At 43.8% G+C, this 27967-nt stretch overlaps 1 protein-coding gene across 1 annotated transcript in view; it reads left to right on the top strand.

The window, feature by feature from the left end:
- LOC138448043 (uncharacterized) overlaps positions 1–27967 on the top strand; it is a 240784-nt gene that overhangs the window by 49269 nt on the left and 163548 nt on the right. Inside the window, exon 2 of the mRNA XM_069604584.1 lies at positions 26324–26450. Coding sequence (XP_069460685.1) covers positions 26324–26450 — 127 coding nt within the window. The remainder of the gene's footprint in view (positions 1–26323; positions 26451–27967) is intronic.

Below are 27967 nucleotides of genomic sequence, written 5' to 3'. Positions count from 1 at the left end.
CTTGAATTACTTTTGAACACTGCCCTTGATGACATAGCGATCACCAATTTAATATTAGTTGGAGATCTTAATTTACAATGTTTCCAACAAAGTGAATTAAATTCCACGAGCCGCGGGTGGCTAACAATAATGCAGAATCATCATCTTTTTATGCTCAATGGAGCAGTACTGGTGACATCCCGCCCAAAGAGCACTTGGCAGCATTTCAAAAGTGATTCCACCATTGATTATATCTTTACTGATGGACGCACTTTTGGGCAGGCGATCTCATTTGAAATAGTGGGTCAGTCTTATAGCGATCACAGATTACTGTCTCTGAGGTGGGGTTATAAGTCACCCTTATTGCAAGCTGAACAGAAATATTGGCCGACTCTCTCTGTTGTTAACTCAAAAACACAATTTCATTGGACGGAACAATCCTTAATGAAATTGAATGATAATATCTGTAAGAGGGCGTTGGGTAGGTGAACCCTATACCTCTATTTTACAGATGTTTAAACTTCATTCTTCTCCTTTAACATATAAATATCATCAGCCCACACATTTTTGATTCTGATGTTCAGGCAAGAAAATGTGATTTGAGAAAACAAGTTATCCACTTTTCTTCCAGCCACTGCATGGGCGGGAGTGATTCGATCCTTAAAATGCAGGTATGAAAACTGGCTTTGCTCTCTTAAAGCATATCTGCTTCAAACCGATGCTGAGAACATGCTACAAGCATTGTGCGCTAGAAACACTGGGCATGTTTGGTCATTATTAAATTTAGCCATTCAACCAAGACAACTGGCGACTCAAATTAATGGTGTTCTTGAACATGAATGGGTAGCCCATTTCTCTAAAATGTATGAACTCCCCGAACAGCTTTTTAATTTTGAAGTAAAGGTCAAAGCAAATTATTCAGAATTACAAATCTTAGAAGAAGACATTTATCATTATATCATCGGATCCAGCAACTCCAGAACTCCAGGGCCCGATGGCCTGAATAAGAAGATGGTAAAGCAACATCCGTATCTTTGGGCTAGACTATTGTTTAATGTTTTCCAACAAGTTTTGACCTCTAATAACATCCCTGAATCGCGGCGCAGTTCAGTGTTCGTACCTATTTTCAAGAAGGGTGATCAGTCATCTCCGACCAACTACGGGCGATCACCCTTCTTGATACACCAGGATTTTTTATTCCCCCCGGTTTATACTACGAGATCTGAATCAATGGTCTACTAAGACTTCTCAGAGAGATCCGTTCCAACCGGTTTTATTACTGTTATGGGAACTGCTATTAACCTACTAAGAATAAAAACCTTTATCTCTCATCATGATGCGAAGAACCAACCGTTATGCTTTACTTTTATCGACCTACGAGCTGCCTTTGACTCTGTGTCAAGGGAATGATTGATTTATAAACTGATACAAGCTGGCTGCCTCTCTTATTTGGTCAGCCTGATTGAGTCGCTTCACAGCAATACTAACATCCAGGTCAGAGTGAACAGAGGGTAGGCTATCCCCTAGTATTAAGACTCGAAGGGGGCTGAGGCCGGGATGCATCCTGGCTTCGGCCCTCTTCAACTTTTGTATATCTGACATCCAGGGGGCTTTCACAGAGGTTTTATCTGATGGCCCTAAATTGAATTCCGGGGTAATCTGTGCTCTCCTATACGCAGACGACTTGGTTTTAATTTTTTTTAAAAAAAACATGGTCTACAAGGCTTGTTGAATGCGCTAGCCAATTAAGTGCAATCTAACTTACGATCAACCTAGATAAATCTAAAACTATGATTTGCAATAAACGCCCTAAATGTGTATCTGCTAAATTTAAATGGACGCTCCAAGGTCAAGAACTTGAACTTGTTCAACAATATACATACTTTATCGATAACCGACATGACGATAAGGTTCATTTTGAATGTCTACACTTTAAACTCGATATGTTGACTTCTCAAGCTCTCGTTCTCCAAGGCAAATATGTGAAATTTTCATTGTCACCTACATTGACTTTTTATCTACCGAAAGTTACTCCTATTTTACTTTATGGTTCTGAGACCAAGGGGGTCACATCTGAAGTGACTTGGAACAGTTTTGAGAGTAAATTCTGGAAACAACTGTTAAGATTACCCAATTGTGTACCTGTTGCATTGATCAGATTTGAGTTGGGTCTTCTATCTTTGTATGCCAGGTACCTTTGGCAAATAATCACTTTGTTCAGAAAATGTATTGTGGCCCTTTGATCGAATCAAGTTATAGGTATTTTGGCCAGACAAGTCTTCCTCTCTGAAAACATCTTTGTGCAAAGATGGAGATCTGTGGTGATTTGTGCACTAGCTCATGCTAATGGCTCCCTTTATCCGTTATTGAAAAATCCAACCAAGGTAAAAACTAAAATATTTCAACTGGATTGGATGAAGACTAAAGAAAAGTGTATGAGCTATCATGATTTTAAGAATAATCCTTTCCCACATAAGAGATTCAGTTCATCACAACCATATTTTATAGAGATCTCCCTCTTTGTCACATCGTTTAGATTTAATGCGTTTAAGATTCAATTTGTGGCCTACTAAGGATATTCAAACCAGATGAAAAAGTATTCAGCCGCATGAAAATGTTTGTCGATTTTGTTAATGTATAGATCAACCTCAAACTTTATATCACCTGTTGGTTGAGTGTGAAGCATCGCTTGCAAAACACACACAATATCTGAAAATACCCACTCAGAGATATAAAATGATGTCACCAGAATTGTTTTGGCAGTTAATTTAGAGGAAACACAATCTCTTATAGAGCTGAACCATTAGATTTCTGAATATTCCAAAACGTAATAATAATTGAGTACATTTTTTTTACTGATGATTTTAAGATATGTGAAATATGACAATGGACTATGTTAATGAAATTTTATTAATATTAATTGGAGAAAAGTTATTTTCCTTTTAACAAAATGTCTTTATTAGTTTTAAATATTGTATGTGTGATATTTAAAGTTGTTTAAGTTATTGTAAAGTTGATTCATGTCAGCTAAATCAATTTAAAAAAAAAAGAGATGTCACTCTATTTGTGCATTATCACTCTTTCTCACCCGTGCTTTGCGCTTCCTTCCATGACTCAAAACAAACACACAAGACACAACGACACAGCAAATACACAGACAGACAAGCACACACACAATCACAGAATTCACCATTACAAATCCAGACATTGTACATCACAAAAAAACCTATGTAGCATACACATAATTAAATGGTGACCAGCGTTCCAAGTGAAGGTCTTCTCGATCCTATCTATGAAAAAGAACTCTCACAATCCGATAACACTTGTACGCCATTCAGCCAACCCTCCACCAATGGCTTTTACCTGTTTTTTCATATCTTCAAAATGTGTTTTGCTCCCACCATCAGAAGTATATCAACCCATTGTCCATATTGTCTGGCAATCTCACATCTTCCTCTGCCAGATAATAGGAGAATTTGAAAGAGCAATCTCGGAAAATGTATGGCTAACACTGCATCCACTCTATCCACCAAATTTCCCCAAAAGCCATGCAACCTATGGCAACGCCACAACATATCTAACAAAGTGCCACTTTCCTTTCCACAGCCCCAATATACATCATGTCTACCAAACCCAAACCGTGCGTACGTACATGAGTTTTTTTCATTAAAAAATCAACGGTAAAAAACCCTGCGAAAAAATGAAATGACATGGAACCCAATATAGGTGACCCAAAATCATCTGTACTTGCTGCAATTCCTTCTCTGAAATACTACACACTAAATCACTCTCCCAGGCCCGCTGCAATTTCTCCCAGGAACTGACAAACAAGGGATCCATAGGCATCATAGCAAGGCATGTGGACACCATACAGGGTGATGATGAAAATTGAGCACATCCACTTGTGCAGCCCCTAAAGGAGTAGATAGCATATCAAGTATTTTCATTAAAAGTGATTCTGACTTCCTAAGTCTACCCACTCTCCTCCCGCTCGTTTGCTGTCTCCTGGGGCAGTTGTTCCTCACCTACCCTCCCCTTGGAGTATGGCATACCCCAAGGTTCGGTTCTCAGCCCTTTCCTATTCTCTCTACACCTCTCTCCTTGCCCCTATCATCTCTTCCTTCGGTATTTCTCACCATTTCTATGCTGATGACACCCGACACTTCCTCTCCTTCTCTTCCTTCTCCCCTGACCTCCACCTTAAGCTCTCTTCCTGTCTTACTGCCATTAAAAACTGGATGTCATCCTGCTTTCTTTCTCTCAATACTGATGAGACTGAAGTCTTATTCTCTCCCTCCAACACGCTTCCCCCCCTCTCCTTCACCTTTCATTCACTTTCCCACCTCTGCCTACGCTCGCAATCTAGGCATTCACTTTGACTCCTCATTCTCCTTTTCCCACCATATTTCTCTTACCACTCGCGCCTGTCGCTACCACCTTTTCAATATTCGCAAAGTCTGCTCCTCTCTCACCTTCCATGCCACTAAACTTTTAATCTCCTCCCTTATCTTCTCTCGCCTCATCTATTGCTCCTCTTTACTCTTTGGACTACCCGCTTCTCATCTTGCCCCCCTCAAAACTATCTACCACTCAGCCGTCCGTACCCTCTGTCTCCTGGCCCCTCATGACTCAATATCTTGTGTCCTGGCCCCTCATGACTCAATTTCTTCTTCGCTTTCGTACCTTGGTTGGCTATACTTTCACTTCCAACTTAAATTTCATTTCCTCTGTTTAGTCTTTAAATCTCTCCATGATTTTGCTCCCCCTTATCTCTCCTCTCGCCTCTCTTTCTACACTCATTCCCGCGCCCTTCGTTCTGCTGATCTCTTCCTTCTCACCGTCCCTCCTTCCCCATGTGCCTGCCCCTATTTTCGCTCCTTTCAGCTCCGAGCACCCTGCACTGGAACTCCCTACCTCTCTTAATCCGCTCTAGACCTACTTTTTCCACCTTCCGTGCTTCCTTGAAATCTCTCCTTCTCCATTCCCTGCCCTGATACCTTTCCCACCTCTCATTCTCTCCTTCCCTCACATCTTTCCTCTGTACCTCTCCCTACCCACCCCTTTCCCCTTACCCTGCTTGCATCTTCACCCTTATACCCTTTCTGTTTCCCTCCACCTTCCCTTCCTCACCCCTTCCCTCACAGATTAATTGCTCTACTTACTGTTTTATTGGTTTGATTGATGATTGTAAATTGCCTCTACTGTTATAAATTTTGATGTATTTTGTTATAATGTAAAGCGCTTTGGATTAAAGTGCTATATAAACACAATAAATACGAATACCCACTTCCTTATGCCCTAAACAAAAAATACATTGAGGTTCTGCAAATGGCACCCTCTGCCCCTCCCTTAGCACATCACCTATCTTCAATATTCCTCTCGATATCCAACTCCGCCAATATAATGTTTTATTCGCATATTGAAGACCCGGATTATGACAAAGGCATGCCACGTAATACAACCGCAAATTCTTATCCAAAGCAGTTGGCCATATTGCAAGAGCCTCCTGTGTCGCATCAGTGGAATGTAATTTATTGCTGGTATTTTGCATTCTTTCCATAGAATAAATGTTAGTCAAACCGAACGGCGAAAACCTGTCTTTCTCTATTGTCAACCAAAGTGGTTCCAATGCTTTTTCAGAAGCATAATAGCGGGCTGCTTTTTTTAATAGAGATCCTCTATGATATTTAACAGGGTCAGGGTAGCAGAACCATCCTCTCGTACACTACGCATCAGAATGTACCTGAGTATTTTCGGTTTCTTCCTCTCACCCCACAAAAAGGTCTGAAAGATATTATCAGTTCTCTTCAACAGTTTTTTTTCTAGAATCTCAAGGGAAGCGATTGAATGACCTAATGAGCATTTGGCAAAAGGGACATTTTAATGACGTTTATCTTAGCCTAAATCCACAATGGTAGTCTTTCCCATTTCCTCATATCCTTCATCAACACCCCTATTAGTCAATCCACATTATATTCCTCTATCTTTTTATATCACTAATTATATAATTCCCAGAAATTTTACACCGGAATTTGACCATTTGCAATATCACACCTAGAAAGCCCCCCGTCGCCCCTGTATACAAGTTGCAGAAAGTGGAAAAACCTCAGTTGTATCCCAATTAATCTTATATCCCGAAAGTCTACCCGCCCTTTCAAAAGCATCCTTCAAGGACACACTTCCCCCTTTTCGGGTTAAAAAGAATCACTGCTGTATCATCCGCATACAATGGATAACACCTTAATCTCTTTGTTACCAAAACATAGGCCTCAGATCTCTTGTCCCTGACGAATGTAGGCTGCTAGTTCCAGAGCATTGTTAAATATAAAGGGCAACAAAGGACATCCTGCCCTGCGCCTCTTGTAAGAGTGATGGAATCAGAAAGTTCACTGTTCACCCACATCGTTGCCGTCACTCTGTAATGCAGACAACTCGCCACACTCAAAAATCCCGAGCCAAACCCCATGTTCTGCATTGCATATTTCAAGAATTCCCATTTGACTCTGCTTTCTAAGTGTCTATAAATACTAATAACATATCTGAAAGAATATCCTGTCGAAGCCTCATCACTTTAATGTGTCTGATATTGTCGACACCAAATCTACCCCTCATGAATCCTACCTGAGAACATGAATCAAAGTCCTTACACATATATCCAATCTGCCAAAACATTTGAAAACAACTTCACATCCACGTTCAGCAGCAAGATTGGTCTACAATTCCTGCACTTCCTATGATCCCTGCCTGGTTTAGGAAATGGCATAATCAAAACCTCTCGCATAGTTGGGCATAAAGCCACATCCTGTACAAAACAATTAAACATTTCACTCCAAAACGGAGCCAACTCTTCTCCAGCATGGGGTCTGGCATGGATTCACATGCTCATGAAGATTCCCTTCAGTTTCGTTTCTGAACTGTCTTTCCTCGACACCTGTTGGATGCAAGCGAAGGGCAGCTTCGAGGACAAGATCTCGCTCAACAAAGTATTCCGCCAAGCAATTCGATGGTGGGGCACCTGCGCGCATCTCGCAGCGGGCACAGACTTTCAGACCCCAGCATACCAGGTGACGGTGATGACGAATGCCTCCATGGAGGGGTGGGGAGCGCACACCGGAGATCTTCACGCGAGAGGCCTGTGGCTGCCGGAGGAGAGGCCGCTCCACATCAACATACTGGAGCTCCGAGCAGTGTTCTGGGCCCTCAAGTCATTCCTCCCGTCACTCAAGGGCAAGGTGGTGAGGATCTTCACCGACAACACCACATGTTCTACATCCGGAAGCAGGGAGGAACCAGATCACCAGCCCTGTCCAAGGAAGCCCAGGATCTGTGGGGATGTTCCTGGTACCTTTTCATCTAGCAGGGATAAAAAACACCATCGCCGACTCACTCAGCAGGGAGCTGCGCTCGTGCCACGAGTGGGAAGTACGCCAGGATCAAGTGGATCAACTCTTCCGGCGATGGGGCAAACCCCAAATCGACATGTTCGCGACAGCGACGAACTCCAAGTGCCAGAGGTTCGCCAGCAGGTTCCCTCAGCTGAGGAGAATGAGCAATGCTTTCTCGTTCCCCTGGGACGGCCTGTTCCTGTATGCGTTCCCTCCGTTGCTGCTCAGGCTCATCAACCAACTCAAGAGGTCCCGGTGCAGGATGATCCTCGTCGCACCAACGTGGCCGAGACAGATATGGTTCCCGGACCTTCTGGACTTGTCAGCGTCCCCACCAGTCAAACTGTCGACGGACGCAGATCTTCTCTCCAGAGAAGGAGGCGCCATTCTTCATCACGACCCGGTGTCGCTGAACTTGCAGGCCTGACTCCTGCAGCACTAGAGTTTGGAGGGTACAATATCCCGGCTGACTGCAGAGTGGTTCTTGCAAAGGCCAGGGCGTGCTCAACTCTCAAGTGCTACGGACACAAGTGGAAGAGGTTCTCTGTCTGGTGCCGTGCACAGAAGATTAACCCTCTACGGATTACAGCCCCTCAAGTACTACCGTACTTACTGTCGCCGGCCAAAGCTGGACTTGCTCATGCTTCCATCAAGATACATCTGGCAGCGATTTTCCGATACACCAGAACTGCCGGACGGTCATCCCTGTGATCTCATCGCCTGGTGAAGGAGTTTATGAAAGGACTGTTCCAATCGTTCCCACCGGTGAAGGCTCCAGCCCCGGCGTGGGAGCTCAACATGGTGCTGACCAGGCTCATGGGGCCCGCCATTTGAGCCCTTGCTTTCGGCTTAGTTAAAGTTCCTGTCGTGGAAGACAGCGTTCCTTGTGGCCATCACCTCTGCACGACGCGTGGGAGAGATTCAGGCCCTTTCCTGCAAGCCTCCACTGCAAGACTTTCCACAAGACGAGGGTGGTGCTGAGGACGCACCCCTCCTTCATGCCCAAGGTGCTGTTGGACTTCCATCTCAACAAGCCCTTAGTGTTACCAGTCTTTTTCCTGTCGCCTTCGTCGCCGGCCGAGAGGACTTTGCACTCGCTGGATGTAGCTAGAGCGCTGAAGTTCTACGTGGACCGAACAATGAGTTTTCGGAAGACATCACAGCCGTTTGTGAACTTTGGACCTGTGAACCAAGGGAAGGCTCTCTCGAAGGCTTCCATTTCCAGATGGCTCTCTGGCTGCATCATGCTCTGTCATCGGTTGGCAAACCGACCGTTGCCCGGCCATCCGAGAGCCCATTCGACCAGAGTGATCGCTGCTACCACGGCGTTGTTGTCTGGTGTGCCCCTGCTGGACATCTGCAGGGCTGCTACGTGGAGGTCGTCGCACACCTTCACGAGATTCTACTGCGTCGACTGGGATTCCAGGGAGGAGTCCAGAGTCGGCCAGGCAGTGCTGCGCAACCTGTTCGCTTAAGGTGATCCTGGTGAGGAGGTAAGAGATGCTTAATGTTGAGTTTTATGTAATGCTTAATGTTGAGCCTTGCCACCTCCCGTGGTTGTGCATGTGTGTACTGCTATGTATTCTTATATTCATGAGCATGTGAATCCATGCCAGACCCCATGCTGGAGAAGGAACACGTAGCTTACCTGTAACTGTTGTTCTCCAGCAAAGGGTCTGGCATGGATTCACATGCAAACCCTCCCTCCTTCCCCTCTGCGGCTCTTCACTTGGTCATACTGCCACTTTACGTGCTATCAAATCTGAGGATGGCTGCCAGGGGCGGGGCTTAGGGAGAGGGCAGTCATTGGCTGGGGGCAGTATGACCCAGAGACCAGTGATTGGTTACTACTAAGAAAGACAGATCAGAAACGAAACTGATCCTGATTTTTTTCTTTACCGAGGATTCCCAGCCTGACGACGGGGAATATTCATGAGCATGTGAATCCATGCCAGACCCATGCTGGAGAACAGTTAAAGGTAAGTAACTTGTTCCTTAAACTATCCTTCCGACAGGTCGAAGCAGCACATAGTAGCAGATATACAGGAAGACTGGTTTATACCAGACATCCAGGAAAGCATTACAGAAATGCACTGCCCCACATGTCAAAGTTTCAGTACAGGGATGACATTACGGGGCACATTGCACCGCCCTATTGTACCGTTCTGTGAATTAAACATAGATAATGCTGATATGGGTGAATGTTGCAATGGCTCCAGATACCTCATAGTAGTTTTGCCCTTTCTCAAGGTGGCTGGAAGCAGTGCCTTGCGCACATCGGGATGCCAAATGTGCTGCTAGATACTTGGTATGTGAGGTTTTCCCTCAATGGGGTGTGTCCGAGGTTTTAAGGTCACACAATGGCACACATTTTTTCAATGCACTGTATTAGCACGTCTCAGCACTACTTGGCATTAAGCACTAGATGTGTTCAATTTACCACCCTCAGGGCAACTGCGTACTGGAGGGGATGAACGAGCTCCTCAAAAGAAAATTGTACAAACTGTGTACCATGTTGAAGAACTGGGTGCAATGCTTGCCCCTGGCCCTCTTCAGTTTACGTACACAGCTCAGCCAAAACCACCATTTGTCACCTCACGAGGTATTCACTGGTCGGCATATGCATTCCCCCATATCCTCTTCAGACGCACATACGGCAGCAGCGGTGTTAGGTGATGAGTTAAGAGATTGCTTGACCACACTAAAGCAGGCAATTAAATGTGTCTTCTGAGAGATTGCACCTCCCAGAATTGAGACCGCAGACGCACCGGATGTAGCAACCACGACGGTGACAGATCCTGAGTGCAGGACCACACAACCGCTGCTGCCTGGTGACTTTGTGTACATTCGCAATTTTAGGGATAGGTAGAACAACCCTCGGTTCCATGGGCCCTACGAGGTGGTGTTTTGCACTCCCCTCGCTATTAAGGTAAAGGGCTTCAGATAATGCGTACGTCTCTCCGACATCCTCAAGGCACCTCCAGACAGCACGTTTTGCAGATCAGTTATCTTAAAAGGAGGGACAGCAGTACCTGTATCTACCTCGCCGGCCTGTCCAGGCACGATACGTGTGCAGTTTCGCACTCTGTTGACGGGCCGAAGCCCAGCTGCTAGCTCCATATGCTTTTTTTTTGTTGTTGGGATCTCTCTCTCTTTCTCTCTTTCTCTTTTTCTCTCTTTCTCTCTTTCTCTCTTTCTCTCTTTCTCTTCTCTCTTTCTCTTCTCTCTTTCTCTTCTCTCTTTCTCTCTCTCTCTCACACACACACACTAGGTCTTGTACGTTTCTTTGATGTGTGCCTTTTTGCTTCCATTTCAGGGGAGATGATGAATCTTGCGAATGTAAACAATTGTTCAATAAGTAGGGTTCCGAAGTGGAGGTGCACAAATGACAATGTATGGGCCTATGCTTACTAATGTGGGATGACCATTATTGCAAGTCTGTATGATATTGATGGCACTATAGGGGGGTGGGGGGTCCTATAAAGCGGCGGAATGGGATTATATATTCAAACGGGACAGTACATATAAATGTTAACAATATTAGTGGATTTACATATATCAGTAGCAATATGAATGCAAACAATGGAAATGAATATAGAGTAACAATAGTGTTGATATAAATGTTGTTGATGATTATAACAGGCACAAAACGACAGAGTACGTGCACAATTGGCAATGGGGGGAAACAGTGAAAAGGTTGTTTCCAGCAAGTTGAATATTGTTTAATAATTTGAAACAATGTTATTTTCGATATTACTGTTAAAACTGGCACCCCTGAGAGCGTGTATAGAATTAGGAAAATTGTAATTGGTTATTTCAAATGCGCTTAGTACCCAGAGGTTTCTAACCGCGGACCCGTGGCTGGAACTGGTGTTGGTCCGCGTCGTCTTACTTCCAAGGCGAGTGCGTTGCCCCCTGACCTAACCTCCCGAGCTGAAGGGAAAAATTAAAGATACCTATCAAGGGTTGGGTTTGGATGGGATTGAGGATATACGTCATCCCGAATTTACACAATCGCAGTATACTGATGTGAGTGGCGTGGGAAGAAATGTTGTGAATGGAAGCTGTTATGTGTGTTCACTCATTCCACACGTGTCAGGGGCTCAAAAAGGTGTTAGTAACACAAGCAGTCCCAATTATAGAGGCACAATGCCTAGTTCATCTTGCAGAATAAAAGGAACGTGCCAGGCACACAGTGTGCAACTGCAATTGGTGGGTCCAGATTTTGTGAAATGCAATAACAATCCAAACAACATCAAGTGTGTAGAGTTGCCTTATTTGATGGTGAAAGGACGCAAACGCATTGATAACAAATGGCAGGATACCACACTACCTTGCCTGGCAGAAGGACTGGTAACCTATAACAAGGACATGAGTGGACAATTTCTGTGCACAAATATGGACAGATCATATCACAAAGCTGACGTGGATTGCAACAATGGAAAAGCCGGTGCAAGTGCACAGGGAAGAAATGTATGGACTATGTTTCAGCAGCAAATTGAATATTTGGCGGCTCGAATGAAAGTTACAGTAAGACTCTCCTGATTGCAGAGATGAAGACTGGAACGGCGGCTGTGATGGATTACTATTGGGTCTGTGACCAACAAGCTTACTTGCATCTTCCGCCATCTTGGAGGGGCTGGTGTTCGCTACCCATACTGCACTCAGTGCTACTACTAATCCCAGAAGAACACCTGAAGGAGGAGCACTGCCTGCCGAGGCACCAACTAGCCCTCCTTTATTCAAAGAAGAGAAAAACTTGTCTACACAAGAGCTCCGCAGCCTGACAGGAAAAGGACAGTTCCAACAACTAAAGAGGACAAAAAGATCAAATTATATATCCAAAGACTCCTCCGCATTGCTTGCTGAAATGCCAGAAGAATAGAGACTCTTCAGCTCAGCAGAATCCTTTTTTGCAGCTCTACTGTGGCTGGAATCACAGGCCGCAGCCAATGCCAAATGGTTGCCGATTGTGCGCTGGGAACTGGTCCAACTCACGAATGATACAGAGAACTGGTTCAACTTGATCAAGGTTGAGTTGCATGCATTGAGCCTTATGATGATGCAAAACCACTAGTTGTTGGACATCCAATTACAATATATGTTAACAGGAATGGAAGGCAGGGTTTGTAAAATGTTTGGTGATTCCTGTTAAACGTTCAGGCCTACAGAGGATGCAGAGAATTCTTAGTTATCCCACGCCATTGCAGACATCCATGGCATGGTTGTTCACATGAAGAAGGAGAGAGAAGTACAGGATAGTGGCTAGTTCACCATGGCATTTGACTGACCCCCACCATGGCTAGGTGCGATCATGAAAATATTGATGCCTATCATCGGGTTTATCCTTGTTATTTTCTGCCCCTGCCAACTGGGCCTTCAATGATGTGCCAATGTAGCACCCAATAGCGCAAGAATGATTGCATCAATTGGAGTTTCAAAAGCACCTCGCGAGACAAAAGGCATGGAAGTACAGAGTGAGTTGCCACATTGTGGCACTGAGCATGAAATGCTCCCCATCAAGTGTGGAATTTAAGTTGATCATCTATACCACACTATCCTAACTCAGCTACCTGATATAGACAATTGTATAGAGGTTTAGGTGAACCTGGCAGGTGATGGGGGTTGCATCTATATGACTTGCTAACCTGAGGAATATGCACCTAGGGGGGAGAGTTTGCGGTCAGTATACAGGGTGTGGGTACTGATGAACGGGACACAGCCATAAGTGGAAGCATAAAGGAGACGGCATGAGCGAAGGGGTATTTAATAGTTTGTTACTGTAGATGTAACGAAAGGGGGTATGGTGGGAAGGGATTGACCCCCGTCCCACACCCTAAACATTTTAGAGTACGGTGAGCGGCATTCAAAACACTATGATGGGCTAGGGCAATATAATCAACCCACATAGTGTAGCCCAAGGCGCAAGCAAGACTGACAAGACTGCCATTTTGTATAGATGTTAGTGCATTATGTTAGTAACTATAGTTTGGAATGCATCATTTCATGCACTAGGCCCCAATTGTGAGACAATGGAAATCTCCAACCATGCCCGAGCTCCCATGAGGACAACCCACACCCCCAACCACAATAAAGCTCATTCATTTTTCTAACAGTGTTGCAAAGATGTTTTTCTATCCGCAAGGAATGTGCCCTACAAGGCCGCGATCAAAGTCCGGTGCCTGGTGGGCATGTTATCTCACACTGGCCAAAGCATGGCCCGGCCCATCCCCAGGCGACCACGAGTTATAACCCATATAACTGATTAAACCTCAAGATCCCTGAATTCCATGGCACCAGGTGCCCTTTGACCACCAACCCCGAAGCACAAGTCCTGAAATGTTCAAAGAGGACGGACAGCTCCCGTCTTTGAGTGACAATGGTAAGATTGGTTTTGCGAGGTGGTTGGAGGGATAAATTATAGTTCAAAACGAGGGTAGAGACCTTTGAGCAGGATGGCTTGGATGGGAGTGAGTGAAATGTATGTGTGTGATGATTAGAATGCCCCAGAATCATCTCTTTTGTGCCAGTCTTTAGGCCTGCCAGGTGCACAGTATAAATGATAAAGTAGCATTGTGTTAGGAGTATAGTTAATTTGTTCTTTGACCTTCGTCAGTGAGATCATCATCTCCGCGGCACCCACGTGATGGAAGATGGACGGACTGGGCTGGAACCAATGACCTTGCATCCCTTATCGGGCAGGCAGATCCTGTATAGGCACACATCAATTAACCACGCAGGTTTTTACTGTATATTTTTACGTCATTAATGACAATGTGTTTCTTTATAATAATCTGCTTGTAACCTTTTCCGGCAGAAGGTTCTTAGCAACAGAGTTCTTTGGTGTTGCTCTCATCTGTGTGTGAGATTAAAACTTGTTATCCTTACAAGATCAACTTGGGCCTTTCTTCCCTAGCGGGTTGTATTCTCTCTGTTGTGAGCATTCAGGGACTTGCCTTCACCATTGGGAAACACCAGGCACCTTTTTATACTTGCCCCAGTCCAATTTTCACTCACAATATGCAAGTGGAAATTTTGCTCCCTGGGCTAGATCATTATCAGTAGGAACAATCTATTGTTTTAAAATGTTATTTAACTTGATACATGAATACGTTATTAGTTTGTTCTTCATTAATGGAACACATGCACATTCTTTCTAAATTTTGGCTATTAAAAGTTGACTCTGCGTAAAAAGAGTATGCTATGCCTATGTAGAACACTTAGGGGGTGAGTGGCTTTTAACCCCTGTCTGATAGCTTGCCCCTTTGGTATGCTAATATAGGTCTGGACATTAATGTTTGGTAGATGGATGTCTAATGGATAATTTTGCATGTAAAAATATGTTTTATTCGTTTTCAAAACTATGGGATACATACTCTCTCAGATGTAGAAGTGTTCTGAGCTTGTAAATAAAGTATAAATTCAATTTTCTTTTACAATGACACTGCTCTTCAAGAAGCATCCTCAATGCCATCAAATATGTAGCTCCGTCTAAATAAAGTTGCCTTTCGGTAAAATTCTATAGGAGGAATTTATTAAGATTGTTCTTTTCCAAATGTAGAGCATTCGGGAATATGTTTTTTTTGAGCACCTGGTGGATGTCTACATGCAGTCCACTAGTGGAACTTTCTGAAGATCCCTTGAGTATATTTCATGTGGCTATGCCTAATTGGCATAAATGTTCTGTCTGTGGTTTCTCTGTCTATGTTTTAGATCTTGATGTCGACTAACAGTCTCTTACATTGTGGAGTTCATGTTATTTTTTCACAAACTGATTATGAAATGTTTCAAGCACAAAAACATAATTTCAACAAAGTAATCAAACTATGAAATGTTTTTAATTTGAAAAGATAAAGCTGCTATTTTAAATTACTACCTCCACATAACGTATCCATTTGCAACCTTTTTTTTCTTTATAATAAATAGCCAAAGGAGATTAATGTGGCAAAATATGGCCAAAAAGGCCAAAATATGGCATGAACAATGCATAGAGAAGTAGACACTATGCACTAAATAGGTAAGCACACCTATGAAAATGTGTAGCAGCCTTCCAAATGGGAGTATTGAGACCGGCGGTTATCTTGTTTACATACATACAGCATCAAGACATATAGCATAGACCACTCATCTCAGGGATAACAATAAATGTGTGAAAAGGAGGTCCTGCATATCTGGCATAAATCAGTAATTTGAAGCTTCCTCAGGAGATCTCCTGTGGAGATCTCCTGTGCTAGTAGACAGCATGCCAGAGATCTAAGTTCCAAAACTAGAAAAGGAGATGTTTAAATGGGGAAGGCAGGTATAAGTGGCATAACCAATATGAATACAGCCAGTCACAGCTTAACATAGCCTATACAAAATAAATTAAATTATTGAAAAAATACATAATTACAAGCAATATAAACATTAAAATACCAATATAATGAAGACACATGACCTAACTGGTGAACATTCAGCAACAAAGGTCATAGTACATTGTTTAAACAACAAACACATATGTGTTACAATTGGATCTTTTAAACAAAAACCAACATGTAACTATGTTGTAAAATAACCCCTTATTAATATTGTGCAATGTACAAATGTACCAATATATTGTCCACCACTCCTACATGTTTCTGTTCCAATACAGTCAATGTAGGGCATTCCTCAGGTGTATATAATTCTGTCCCTAAACAATCAATGTAGGGCATTCCTCACATTTATATATTTATAATTTCATTGCTGCCCAATCTTCTCCAAACGGACTGAGCTTCTGTTTATCGCATGAGGCTCAATGCAATACTGAGCCGGATATTCTTTCTCAAACATTCATGGGGATTGCAGAACACATCCAAACCAGTACTAACACAGGATATGACAGTCCAACTCAATTGTCTCACTGAATTACTCTTGGGTAATAGAATCTCCACCCCGCAACATCATCGTATCACTCATAGTAGGCACGCAGCATGGAAACGCTGAGAGAAAAATATGAAGTTAATGTTGTATATGTTTGTATGATACTTGTTGGCCCGGTAACTGTTCATATTCTTTAAGGGCAAGCAGTGGCTAAATAGCTCCCACTATTTTCAGACCTTGTTGTGTAATGAAAGGATCACTTGGAATGTATTGTGTCCTCTAACGTATTCCTCATTTTAGATGTATTCAATGTATTCATCCAGCTTTTGCTGCTTTGGAAAAAATGTCTTGCCAGAGGGCGCCGTGCGTCGATGTCGTCGAGTCGAAGTCGCCCGAAGGACTCTGGCGAGGGTGACGTCATCGGGTATACAAGTAGCACGCGCAACGCCCGTTGGCCTCAGTTCTGTTTTTCCGCAGTATAGATCTGTGTCGCAGTTATTGTGAAGAAATATTCGAGATGTCCTCATCGTCGACCCCGACTACCCCGCGTTCAGGGTTCAAGAAATGCAAAATCTGTGGTTCCAAAATGTCGATCACAGATCTGCACCGAGAATGTCTGTGGTGCTTCAGCGAAAACCACGACATGGAGGCCTGTATGAAGTGTTCAGCAAAGACGGGCAAGGCCTTGCGAGAGAGGAAGGGAAAGCTACAGGTAGATTGAAAACCTGACTGAAAAACCTCAAGCGTCGAGTTGAGAACTCATGAGGAGAAATCTCCTTGACACGAAAGGCGAAAACATGGGTCTAGGTCCCGAAGTGGTTCCCACCACTCTTCGTCTTCGACGAAAAAGTCTAAAAAGAGACGCCATCGGTCCCCTTCCACCTCGTCTTCTGACGAATCCCCCCCAAAAATGAAATGCCCAACAAAACATTCTTCCTCCGAAGAATGGGAAGCATTTAGAGTTAAAATGATGGAGGTTTTTGAAAAGACTAAGCCTTGGTACGTGGAAGCCAGCCGAGAGCGTTACCGTTCCGACACTCACGTACCTTCGAGCCTGGGTGACCGAAGGAGAAAAAATCGGGACCCTTCCAGGACCCCGAGTGATAAAGATTGCTCGAGTCGAGTCGACTGCTCGAGGTCATCGATGCCGTCGAAACCCGACACACCTCGAAGGACGAGCCTTAGAAGAGTGTCTCAATGCCCTCGAAGCTAGCTGCGTAGACGACTGCTATTTCCTCGACACCATCAACGCCTTTGTCAACGTTGACCCCGAAGCCTTCTGTGCCAAAAGTTTCAAAGGCTCCAGTTCAGCCAGAAACGGACAAAATAACAGCAAAAGAAAAAGCTTGTCAGGTACTGTCAGGTTGGAGTGACATATTCTTTACATACAGTATCATATACTCATTTACATTGGGTCAGGGGAGACACATATTTAGTATAGAAAGGTTTTAGGAAGTTATTATGGGTTATATTTTTAAACAGCCAATTTTGCCCTTAACCTTCATTGCAGTCTATGGAAATTGCCCCAAGCCAAGATGGAAAATCTGAAAGTATAACAGGAGTCGTGTATGGAGTTTGGTGGAGACACAGGACAGGAGTCAGAAACTTCAAATTTTCTGAGAAAAGAAGTTTTCAAGTCTCAATCACAAGATAAGTGACTTTCCAGTTTTGTTGAACTTTGTAAAAATGTTATATTTATTTAAGGGATTGAAATTGCAAATCTGTATCTAAAAAGATTGAAGCGCGTACGTTTGTTTTTATCGCTATGTGTCAATTCAAACTAGCGCGTGAGTTTTTTCCCGTTACTTTGAGCCTGCGCGTGTGTCTCTTCGCGTGAGAGTGAAGCGCGAGCGTGAACTTTGGACTCGCGTTTACTGTTCGTTTACGCGAGGGTTTTTTCTGCGTGATAAAATAAAGCGTGTGTACTTTTTCCCGCGATTTGTTTTTTTGCGCGTGTGGGTATTTATTCGTGAGTTGGACTTTAGCGCGTGTAATTTTTTATCGCGTCTTGGACTTAAGCGCAAGTGCGTTTTACCCGCGAATCGGATTGTCAGCGCGTGTGCGTATTTCCCACAACTTGGAGAAAAGCGCGTGTAATTTTTTTTATTGCGTCTTGGACTTTAGCGCGAGTGCGTTTTACCCGCAAATTGGATTGTCAGCGCGTGTGCGAATTTCCCGTGAATTGGAACAAAGCGTTTCTAATTTTTTTTCCCGCCGTTTTGGATTTTAGCATGTGTGCTGGCTTTCCACATGAAAATTCCATCGCAAGTTAAATTCGTTCCTGAGTAAAAGACACTCTACAAAGAAAATATTAAAAACAAATACAAGAACTTAAAATAACTTCCTTAAACTTATTTGAAGACCTTGTTCAAGAATCTTAGGGTTGAGCAGACTAACTACAAAGTTAAATTACATTCATGGACCTACTGAGAAGGCTGAATGATCTATAAGATTCTGGTCCACAAGTAAGGAAGTCTTGTCTGCTTATCACTTCTTTGGGCATTCTGAAGAGAAGTACCAGGTATGGTTTTTAAACTATTTTGGTAAAGGATATAGAGTTTAAGATTAGTATAGTAACCCATGAATAATGAGGTGTATTGCATGTTTATGTTTTAACTACAGGTGAAGAACCAGCGAGTTGATAGCTTCCAGCCTGGTGTTTGTTTCTTTGTCCCTTTCCCCTTTGCCCTGAAAGTGAGGTAAACTGAGCAGTTATATATATGTCAGCTCAGAGTGCCACATTTTGGGTGGATTGTCGGGGGTTCAGCAGCTTCTGCAGACACCAGATTCTCAGCATGACAAAGCTGCAAAGACTACAAAACTTCAGCCTCCACTGTAACAGCTCCTCCAGAAAAAATGTATAAACCTCTGCCAAGGAAGGAATATTTTAAATCCTTACTTCAATTTTTGAAGAACAAGAAAGGTCTAAGGAGGAGGATGTTCCTTTTGGCCTAGAGTATGGCACCCCTAATGTCCCAGAATGTCGAATTTCTGAGGAAAGCAGAATGAGGGATTTAGTGGAAACTTTGCATAACGCTAGTGGAGTTGACACATCACCTGAGACAGTATTTGGCAGACCAGAACCATGGGAACATGCCAGTCCCTCATACAGACAACTGGTGGATTATTTAGGATGGGCTAGACCACCAACTCAGTTCATCCAGGATAGCCTTACAAAATAGGGTGGCCAGAAATTGGGAGACCCCGGACTCAATTTCTCCTGTGAATAAGTCCCTCACTTCAAAATACCGCCCTTCCAGTAGTGACCCCGGCTATCTGTCCAAACACCCCAATCCCGAGAGTCTGGTGGTCCAGGCAGCCACAGCTTCAAATAAGGTGGCAAACCCTTCCATCCCTCCAGATAGGGACAAGCAGCGTGTGGATGGTTGGGCACGCAAGGTATTTTCAGCTAGGAGTATGGCATTAAAATCGGCCAACTCCACATGTGCCTTTTCGTACACTCTGTGGGAGTGCATTGCAATGGCGACGAAGCACATACCAGAAGGGGAAGAAAGGGAAGGATTCCTAGCCATCGTTAGAGATGGAAAGGAGACCATGCAGGAATCCGTTCAGTCTGCATTGGACACTGCAGATAGTGTGAGCAGGTCCATGGCCACTAGCACAGTGTTGCACAGATTTGTATGGCTGCGAAAGTCAGGTTGCTCACCAGACGTGCAAAACCATCTTTTGAACATGCCTTTTGACGGGTCTCACCTTTTCAGCAACAAGGCTGCCGAGAGCCTTGAGAGGTTGCAGACCTCGAAAGCGGTAGCCAAATCTTTAGGAACTGCTATTAGGCAACCTCAACCTTTTTGTGCATCAGGACAATCTTGGAGGGAACAATCCTAACCTTATTACTTATCATATGGAAAGGCGAGAGGAATGGTCAGTCAAAGAGGCCAGAGAAAAACCACTCGTGGTGGACGAGGTAAACGTGCTAAGCCAGCCTCAGCTGCAGCCTCTTTACCATCAGCAGCTGCAGCAACCGCCAAAAAACCGCTTTGAGGATTTGCATCACAAGAGTCACAGCTTCTGCAAGAATTGCGAGCCATTACTTCAGATTTTTGGGCTCTAGAAATAATAGCCCATGGTTGCTGCCTTCCTTTTCTAACGCAACCTCAAAGCAATCCACTGGGGAGACAATCTTTGAAACTTCCAGACACGCTCCTACAGGAGGAAGTCTTAACCCTGCTAGAGAAAGGTGCTATAGAACCAGTACCTGTAGCGGAGAGGAAAAAGGGATAGTACTCCCCATATTTTCTGATCCCCAAAAAGGATGGAGGACTGAGATCCATCTTGGACTTAAGAGGCTTGAACAAGCTCCCCAGGAAGGACAAGTTCAAGATGGTTACTCTTTCTCAGATCCTTCAGGCCCTTCAATTTCAGGATTGGTTGGTGTCATGGAACCTTCAGGATGCTTATTTTCATGTGCCAATCCATTTCAAGCACAGAAAATACCTTAGGTCCGTTATTGGCAACTCGCATTATCAGTTTCGAGTCCTACCATTCGGGTTGACCTCCGCCCAAGGGTCTTCACCAAGTTGATGGTAGTGGTGGCAGCGCACCTCAGGAGAGGGGGGATTCACGTCTACCCCTACTTGGACGATTGATTGATCAGGGCGCGTTCTGCCGAGCAAGCCCTGAATCATCTGAAAGTCACCTGCCACTTCCTCCACAGACTGGGCTTCTCCCTCAATTTCAAGAAGTCACAAATGACACCTTCCCAACAGCTCCAGTACATAGGGGCTGAATTAGACACATCCTTGGCAAAGAGTTTGCCTCCCAAGTCGAGGGCTCAAGACATGGTTTCCAAATTCCAAAATGCCCAAAATCTCCAGGCCTACGACTTATTGAGGTTGCCTGGCCTCATGGCATCCTGCATTTTCCTAGTGCCAGAAGCACGCCTGAGGATGAGATCACTTCAGTGGGCTCTAAAGATTCAATGGTCCCAATTCTCAGGACAAATGACGGATCTCCTTCAGATTTCGAGCAAGGTTCGGCAGGATCTTCTGTGGTGGACTTGGACAGAGAACAACCTAAAAGGAGAACATTTTTGGCAACCATGGCCGGAGATTACAGTAGTGACGACTCCTCACTCATGGGGTGAGGAGCTCATGCCAACGATCTGGCAATCAGCGGTCGTTGGTCTCCATCGGAGTCCAAACTACACATCAACCTTTTAGAACTGAGAGCAATCAGACTAGCGCTGAAGGCTTTTCTACCATCTGTCAGGGGAAGAAATGTCCTGATAATGATGGACAGCACAGTGGCTATGCATTACCTAAACAAAAGAGGTGGTGTAGGGGTCACTACCTCTGTGCAAAGAGGCAATGCGGCTCTGGTATTGCGCAATTCAGGATGGAGTCTCCTTATCGGCAGTTCATCTAGCAGGGGAGAAGAATATGACGGCGGACGCTCTGACCAGGCAGAGTACTGTGTCCCACGAGTTGGAACTGGCTTAGGAAGTCCTTCAGGAGATCTTTGCCCTTTGGGGAACCCCTCAAGTAGACCTGTTTGCGATCAGAATCAACCGGAAGTGGGAAAGGTATTGCTCAAGGAAATTTCCCCCGAGAGGAGCCATAGGGTACGCGTGTTTGGTGGAGTGGAACTTCCTACTTCTATACGTGTTCCCTCCGATCCCCGTCATTCCTCAAGTCACCAGGCGGTTAAGACGGTTCAAAAACCACATGATCCTAATTGCCCAGGATTGGGCCAGGAGAGCATGGTACCCGGACCTTCTAGATATGTCCAGATGCCCTCCGTTACGTCTTCCTCGACGAGAGATCCTTCTCTCACAAAAGGAGGGCCAGGTTCTCCATCCAGAGGTCAGGACTTTCAACCTTCATGCTTGCTATCTGAAAGGCTGAGATACAAGGATTGGGACTTTCCGGATGACGTCATAAAGGTGTTGCTTTCGGCAAGAAGGCCAGCAACAGAATCTTTGTACCGTTGCTGCTGGAATAAGTTTTGCAACTGGTGCAGGGAAAAGAGTGTTGATCCTTTTCTGTGTTCTATTCCAGAAGTGTTATCCATCCTCTTATCATTGGCACATAGAGGTCTCAATGTTGGGACCATTAAAAGTGATCTTGCAGCTCTTTCCATCTTCAAGCGCTCTTCCGAAGAATGTTCCTATTTTAAAATTCCTTTGAAAATACAATTCTTAAAGTGACTCACAAATGTGTTCCCTCCTTCTTTCCAAGTCCCAGTTTGGGACCTTAATCTGGTTCTAAAGATTTTGATGGTTGCCCCTTTTGAAACTTTGCACACATGTCCTTTAAGATTACTAACACTGAAAACCGTTTTCTTGGTTGCTTTAACATCTGCACGAAGAGTGAGCGAGTTGCAGGCACTGTCTTCTGGGCCACCCTACACTGCGTTCCACAAGGACAGAGTTGTATTGAGGGTTAAACCCTCGTTCTTACCTAAAGTTGTGTCTGATTTCCATTTGAATCAGAAGATCATTCTGCCCGCGTTTTATCCTCCACCTCATCCCAGCAAGGAGGAGGAAAGATTGCACAGACTGGACCCGAGAAGAGGTCTAAGCGTTTACATTTCTAGGCTCTACAAGCTTAGAGTGGATGATCAACTTTTCATTGGCCACACCGGAAGGAATTTGGGTCAATCGATGTCAAAACAAACCTTATCACGTTGGATTGTGCTTTGCATTTCAGAATGCTACAGATTGGTGGGCAAATATCCACCAGAAGGCTTGAGGGCCCATTCAACCAGAGGCATAGCCTCTTCGACAGCCCTTCAAAGAGGTGTTCCCATCAAATCTGTTTGTGAAGCGGCAACTTGGTCTTCGCTGCACACTTTTTCTAAATTCTATAATCTGGATGCTTCCCACTCTAAAGAGCTCGCTTTTGGTAAAGCAGTGCTGTATTCAGCTATATAATATTAAACATCTACTCCCTCCTCCAAAAAACCGTTTACACTGCTTTGGGAGTCTATCTAAGATGAGGAATACGTTGGAGGACACAATCCAAATCGAAGAACAAGTTACTTACCAACTGGTAACGTTCTTTCGACTGGATGTTCCTCCAACATATTCCTCATTGCCCTCCCATCCTACCCCTCTGTAGATTTTCCGGTGTTATTACCACTTCAACTCTCGCAAGGCTGACACCTGGCTACCTACACTATCTATACAGCAGAGCAAGAGGGGAAAAACAGAACTGAGGCCAACGGGTGCCGCGCGTGCTACTTGCATACCCGATGACGTCCCCCTCGACGGAGGCCTTCGAGGTACTTCGACTCGACGACATCGACGCACGGCACCCTCTGCAGAGAAACATTTTCCGAAGCAGCTAAAGCTGGATGAATACATTGAATACATCTAAGATGAGGAATACGTTGGAGGAACATCCAGTCGAAAGAACGTTACCAGTTGGTTAGTAACTTGTTCTTCTAACACAATGGGGTATACAATACCACATTAAAAACAAGTCTGGCCATACCCCAACTTTGACGATGGAAAATGATTCAAATACACTTTTTCAATCTAAACTGCTTCATTCTGTACCTTCTCTTCACTGGAAACATATTTATTTATTATGTGTAATTGCATTAATTTGCTTAAATGTCTCTACAATACAGTTATGGGAGTACAAACTCCATCTCGCCAATGCCCTGTGCTGTTTTTTCATACTTTTTGGTCTTAAAGCTAATCTAAGCCAAAAGAGTATCAGGATGTGGTAAATTAAACAGTTATGTTTTCTAAGCTAATATGGCTGTGGCTCTCCCTCTGAGTCTCTAGTATATGCTTTATTTTATTTAAAAAAAAAAGTTTAACATTTGTAAAGTGTACAAAGCAGCCCTTGGGCATTGCGCTGTTGCAAGCAAGAATACTTAGCTTAGTTACAATGCAGAACATGAAGGTAGGGTGAGCAGACATAAGAAAAACATGGCCCGTAGTGGCAGAAAACCAAAACAACAATGAAAACACAAGTGGAGGTTCATGGTTACATTGAACCTTTACATCAGTGACAAGAGGAGAGTACCCCAAAAACACAGTTAGGCGTCACACCTAGCCAGGTGAAAGGTGCTCTTTGGTGTAGTAGGAGAGGCTGTTAAGGACAGCAAGGGACAAAAAGGGACAGGAGTGGCTAGTTGAAGAGGGTGATTTGGGGGCTTTTCCGGAAGGAAGTGAGGAATGTAAGATTCCTGAGGGTGGTGGGAAGAGCATTCCATAGTTTGGGTGCAAGAAAGGGAAAACTAGCACATTTTGCTTTGGCCCGTTTTACTGTGAGGATGATCAGCTAGTTGGTGTATTTAGTTATTTTGGGTCTTGCCGAGTTGTTTGACAATTTTATCACAGAGGTACGATGGGGCTGTGAGTGCAAGGCATTTGTGTGTAATGGATAAGGTTTTAAAAGTGATGCGCTTTGCTCTAATAGGTGATATGACGTGTTTAGGTTAAAAGATTATAGGGTTTAGGAGCATGACTTCCCTATTGCTCAATACAATTAAATAGAATTGGGGCGCAGGACTTAAATAAGTTGAATACTAATGGTTGCACCTCCACTCCAGTGTCAAACCTTCCTGCTGAATGCGGGTGTAGACTGCAGTTGCTCACAGGAAAGGTAAGTGTATTTGTCCTATAATTGCAGGTTATCCAGAAATGGAGGACCGCTTGCATGCGCCTTGTGGGGCTACTGAATAGGGATTCCCGAAGGCGTACTGTGTAAATACAACACCTGTGAAGGCCAAATGCGATTAGACCATCAGAATAAGCACTCCTTCTCTCCAAAGGATAGATGTGCTGAAAAATTTGACCATTATTAGTTCTGCATACCACAAAAGCGACTTGGGGAGGAGGAGCTTTGAGGAACCCCAACGTTTAATACCTCCAGGTAGCACTTTACATAGCGGACATCACACGTCCCCAGAACCTGAGTTCAAACTCAAGACTTGGTCACAGCCTTAAGGGTACTAATATTAAATCTGTGTAATAACGCCCTGTTGAACCAAACTTTATTTGTCTCATTTGTTCAATATAGCAGTTTAATAATGATTGATTTCCTTGTGCACATTCCCAAGAAATAATAGTTAATAGGGGCTTTGTTTAATCAGGAGTCCACGTTCAGCACATGACTTGGTAAGATTGATTTCATGTTATCTGTGCTCTTGAATTTAGTGAGCTGGTCACTATCTGCCAGTGTTGACCTCCCCTTGTTCCCCACACACTTTCTTTGCTACCAGTTTTTGATCATGCTTTCCATGTGCCAAACATTCACATGGCTTGCAAACAGAAAACTGTACGATGTTTACTTAACTTGCTCTGTGCAAGTGCAGTTTGTACATGAACAAAATGCTAACGGGTCCCACACTTTTTGGACAATGGAGTGGGTCTCTTGTAAACTCTTTTTGTGCACCAAACATTGAAACCCAATGACAGTGCCACACAAGTTACAGTTTGTGTAGCAGTACACTTTTTCAAAGAGGAAATACAGTGTTTAGGTGCAACGCATTTCAGTTGTCTCTCTGGTATTCTTTCTCTGTTGTATATCTGGTGCTGAGGACCTGTTCTGACTTGGGCACTGCATCTAGACAACGGCTCAAACCCCCCTCCTGCCAACGGTGAGACCTTAGGTGTATTTCCCCCATCCTGTGACATCCCAGCACAAACTCTCAACAAATCCAGATGGCAAGAAAGATACTCCAACATTTTAGACATCCTCCAGCATCATCCGTCTCATCAGCATACTGCACACACACTAAACTAGCTAATTAATATAGGTTACCATGTTTTATTTTCACACAAGAGGCTTCCGGTGAATCCACAGTCCGGGCCACCACATGTTTTTATCCTGGAACACTGAAAGGCTTAAAAAGAATGTTTCCATCCTGAACACCAAAGCCTGCCTTAAGTATTTTAGTGAGAATTGAATCTTTTAGCTAGATTCATTGCAAACACCACTAAAAAAACGTGCTTGCATGGTATATATTCCTCGCTGGAATTTGAAAAATGTATGTAATGTAAGTGATTGGAGGGAGAAAAGGGAACTAGTAAAGTATAGTTTATTTTACAATAAATTGAAATAAATAGCAAGTACTTTCAATAGATATCAAATCTTTGTCTGCGTATATCCAGATTGAGGATTTTCTTTTCTTTTTAGGTGCCAGATACGTCATATGATGCCTCTGCTTATTTCCCTGAAGAGGAGTGGAATCATTTGAAGCAATGGCAGAAGGAACTTCACAGGAATGTGATGAATGAGATTGACCAAGCATTGAAGTCTCTTGGTAAATTACATGTTCTCTAATTATGGGAAAGGCTTGGCTCCTTTCAGAATGGAAATGATTCTTTTCACTTAAATTCGATATTTGTAGGAGCACATATTGTACACCTAGCCAACAATGACCTAACGGGACACGCTACTGGAACAGTTCCATTTAGGTTAGCATAGTACAGGGATTGGAAGCAAGGGAACGTAGAGCAACAGTTTTGATACCAGGTCCCTCGCTTAGAAACTGGTCACTTGAACCTGCCTTGAATTGATTGTTTTAAAAAACATTAGTTCATTCATTGGGCTTAAGTTTTCTGGACTGGCTCCAAATTGAAGAACAGTCCATTAGTTTAAATCTTGAAATCATGCATGCAACGCAGACCACCACTAGCCATAGCTTCCTAGCAGCTTAGCTAGCAATTCCAGATCCAGCCTGGGGTCCTGGATAATCCCACTGAAGCATTTAATCTCCTGTATAGGAAAGTCAGGGCACTTTAACAGTGTGCCCTCCTGTGATGGATTACATCCCTTCTTCCACTTACTGAACCAAGGTAGCCCCCGTTGGCTGTTTTGACACCAAAGTAGGTTAAAGATGTTTTAATGCTCTGAACTGTGGTATGACCCAGCCCTTTTAGATGAGGTAGCAATACTTTGAGATAGATGGGGATGCAGAATATACTCAAACATCAATAATCGAACTGACTCAGGAAGTTGGCAAAATACGTCTGTTTTAATATCAATTATCTAAAACAGGGAGTTAAAAAGAACATCCAAGAACTCGCTTGATCTTCTCACTCAATGCATTTCATAAAAAATGTAGTTCCTATACTAAAAACTCACCATCATTGACATCTACCTTCGTGGCAAACTACAATAACCTACTTGGGAAAGTGATTGGCTCACAGGGAGCATCTAGGTATACCTTCTATATTCGTCCGGGAAGGTGATTGGGGTTCTAACATCAGGTGGGGCAAGTAAGCCCTCCTCTAGGGCAGATTTCTACGAACGTCATCAAATATACGATATCCGATTGGTTATACCTACCATAAGGCTCTCTATTACGTGGCCCTCTCTAATTGGTTGGCACCCTAGTACCCCTCTGTAATATTCCACACACACGTAAGCATCACACAGACTGGCATCCAGGTGCTGGTGGGCTGGTCATGACCATAGTTTCCCACCAATTAGCCTGTCATCTATCATCACTCTTGCAGCCTACCTGTCAATTAAGGCTTTGAACTAGCCTTGGAAATGTTCTTTGCTGTGGAGAATACGAGGGAGTATAGGCATCATCTATCTCTTGTTTTCAGTTAGTCATAGTATCTATTTTCATCCAACCACGCGACTGCAGACCATGTTTTAGAGTCCTTCTGCATTTAAAATATGATTAAATGATGAATCTCTGACGTCTTCAATGTTCTCACTCCTCACCTAAGACAGGAGTGTTGTTCTTTTCACACATTCTGTAACTGCTATATGAACATTCTACTTGGTGCTGGGCCAGCCAAGCCTTTCTTTAATCCACCTCTGTTG

This window comes from Ambystoma mexicanum, chromosome 3q, assembly GCF_040938575.1.
Source record: "Ambystoma mexicanum isolate Mex_15411 chromosome 3q, UKY_AmexF1_1, whole genome shotgun sequence".
Taxonomy (NCBI): Eukaryota; Metazoa; Chordata; class Amphibia; order Caudata; family Ambystomatidae; genus Ambystoma; species Ambystoma mexicanum.
The sequence above is the reverse complement of the archived record's forward strand: the minus strand, read 5'-3'. Positions and strand labels throughout refer to the sequence as shown.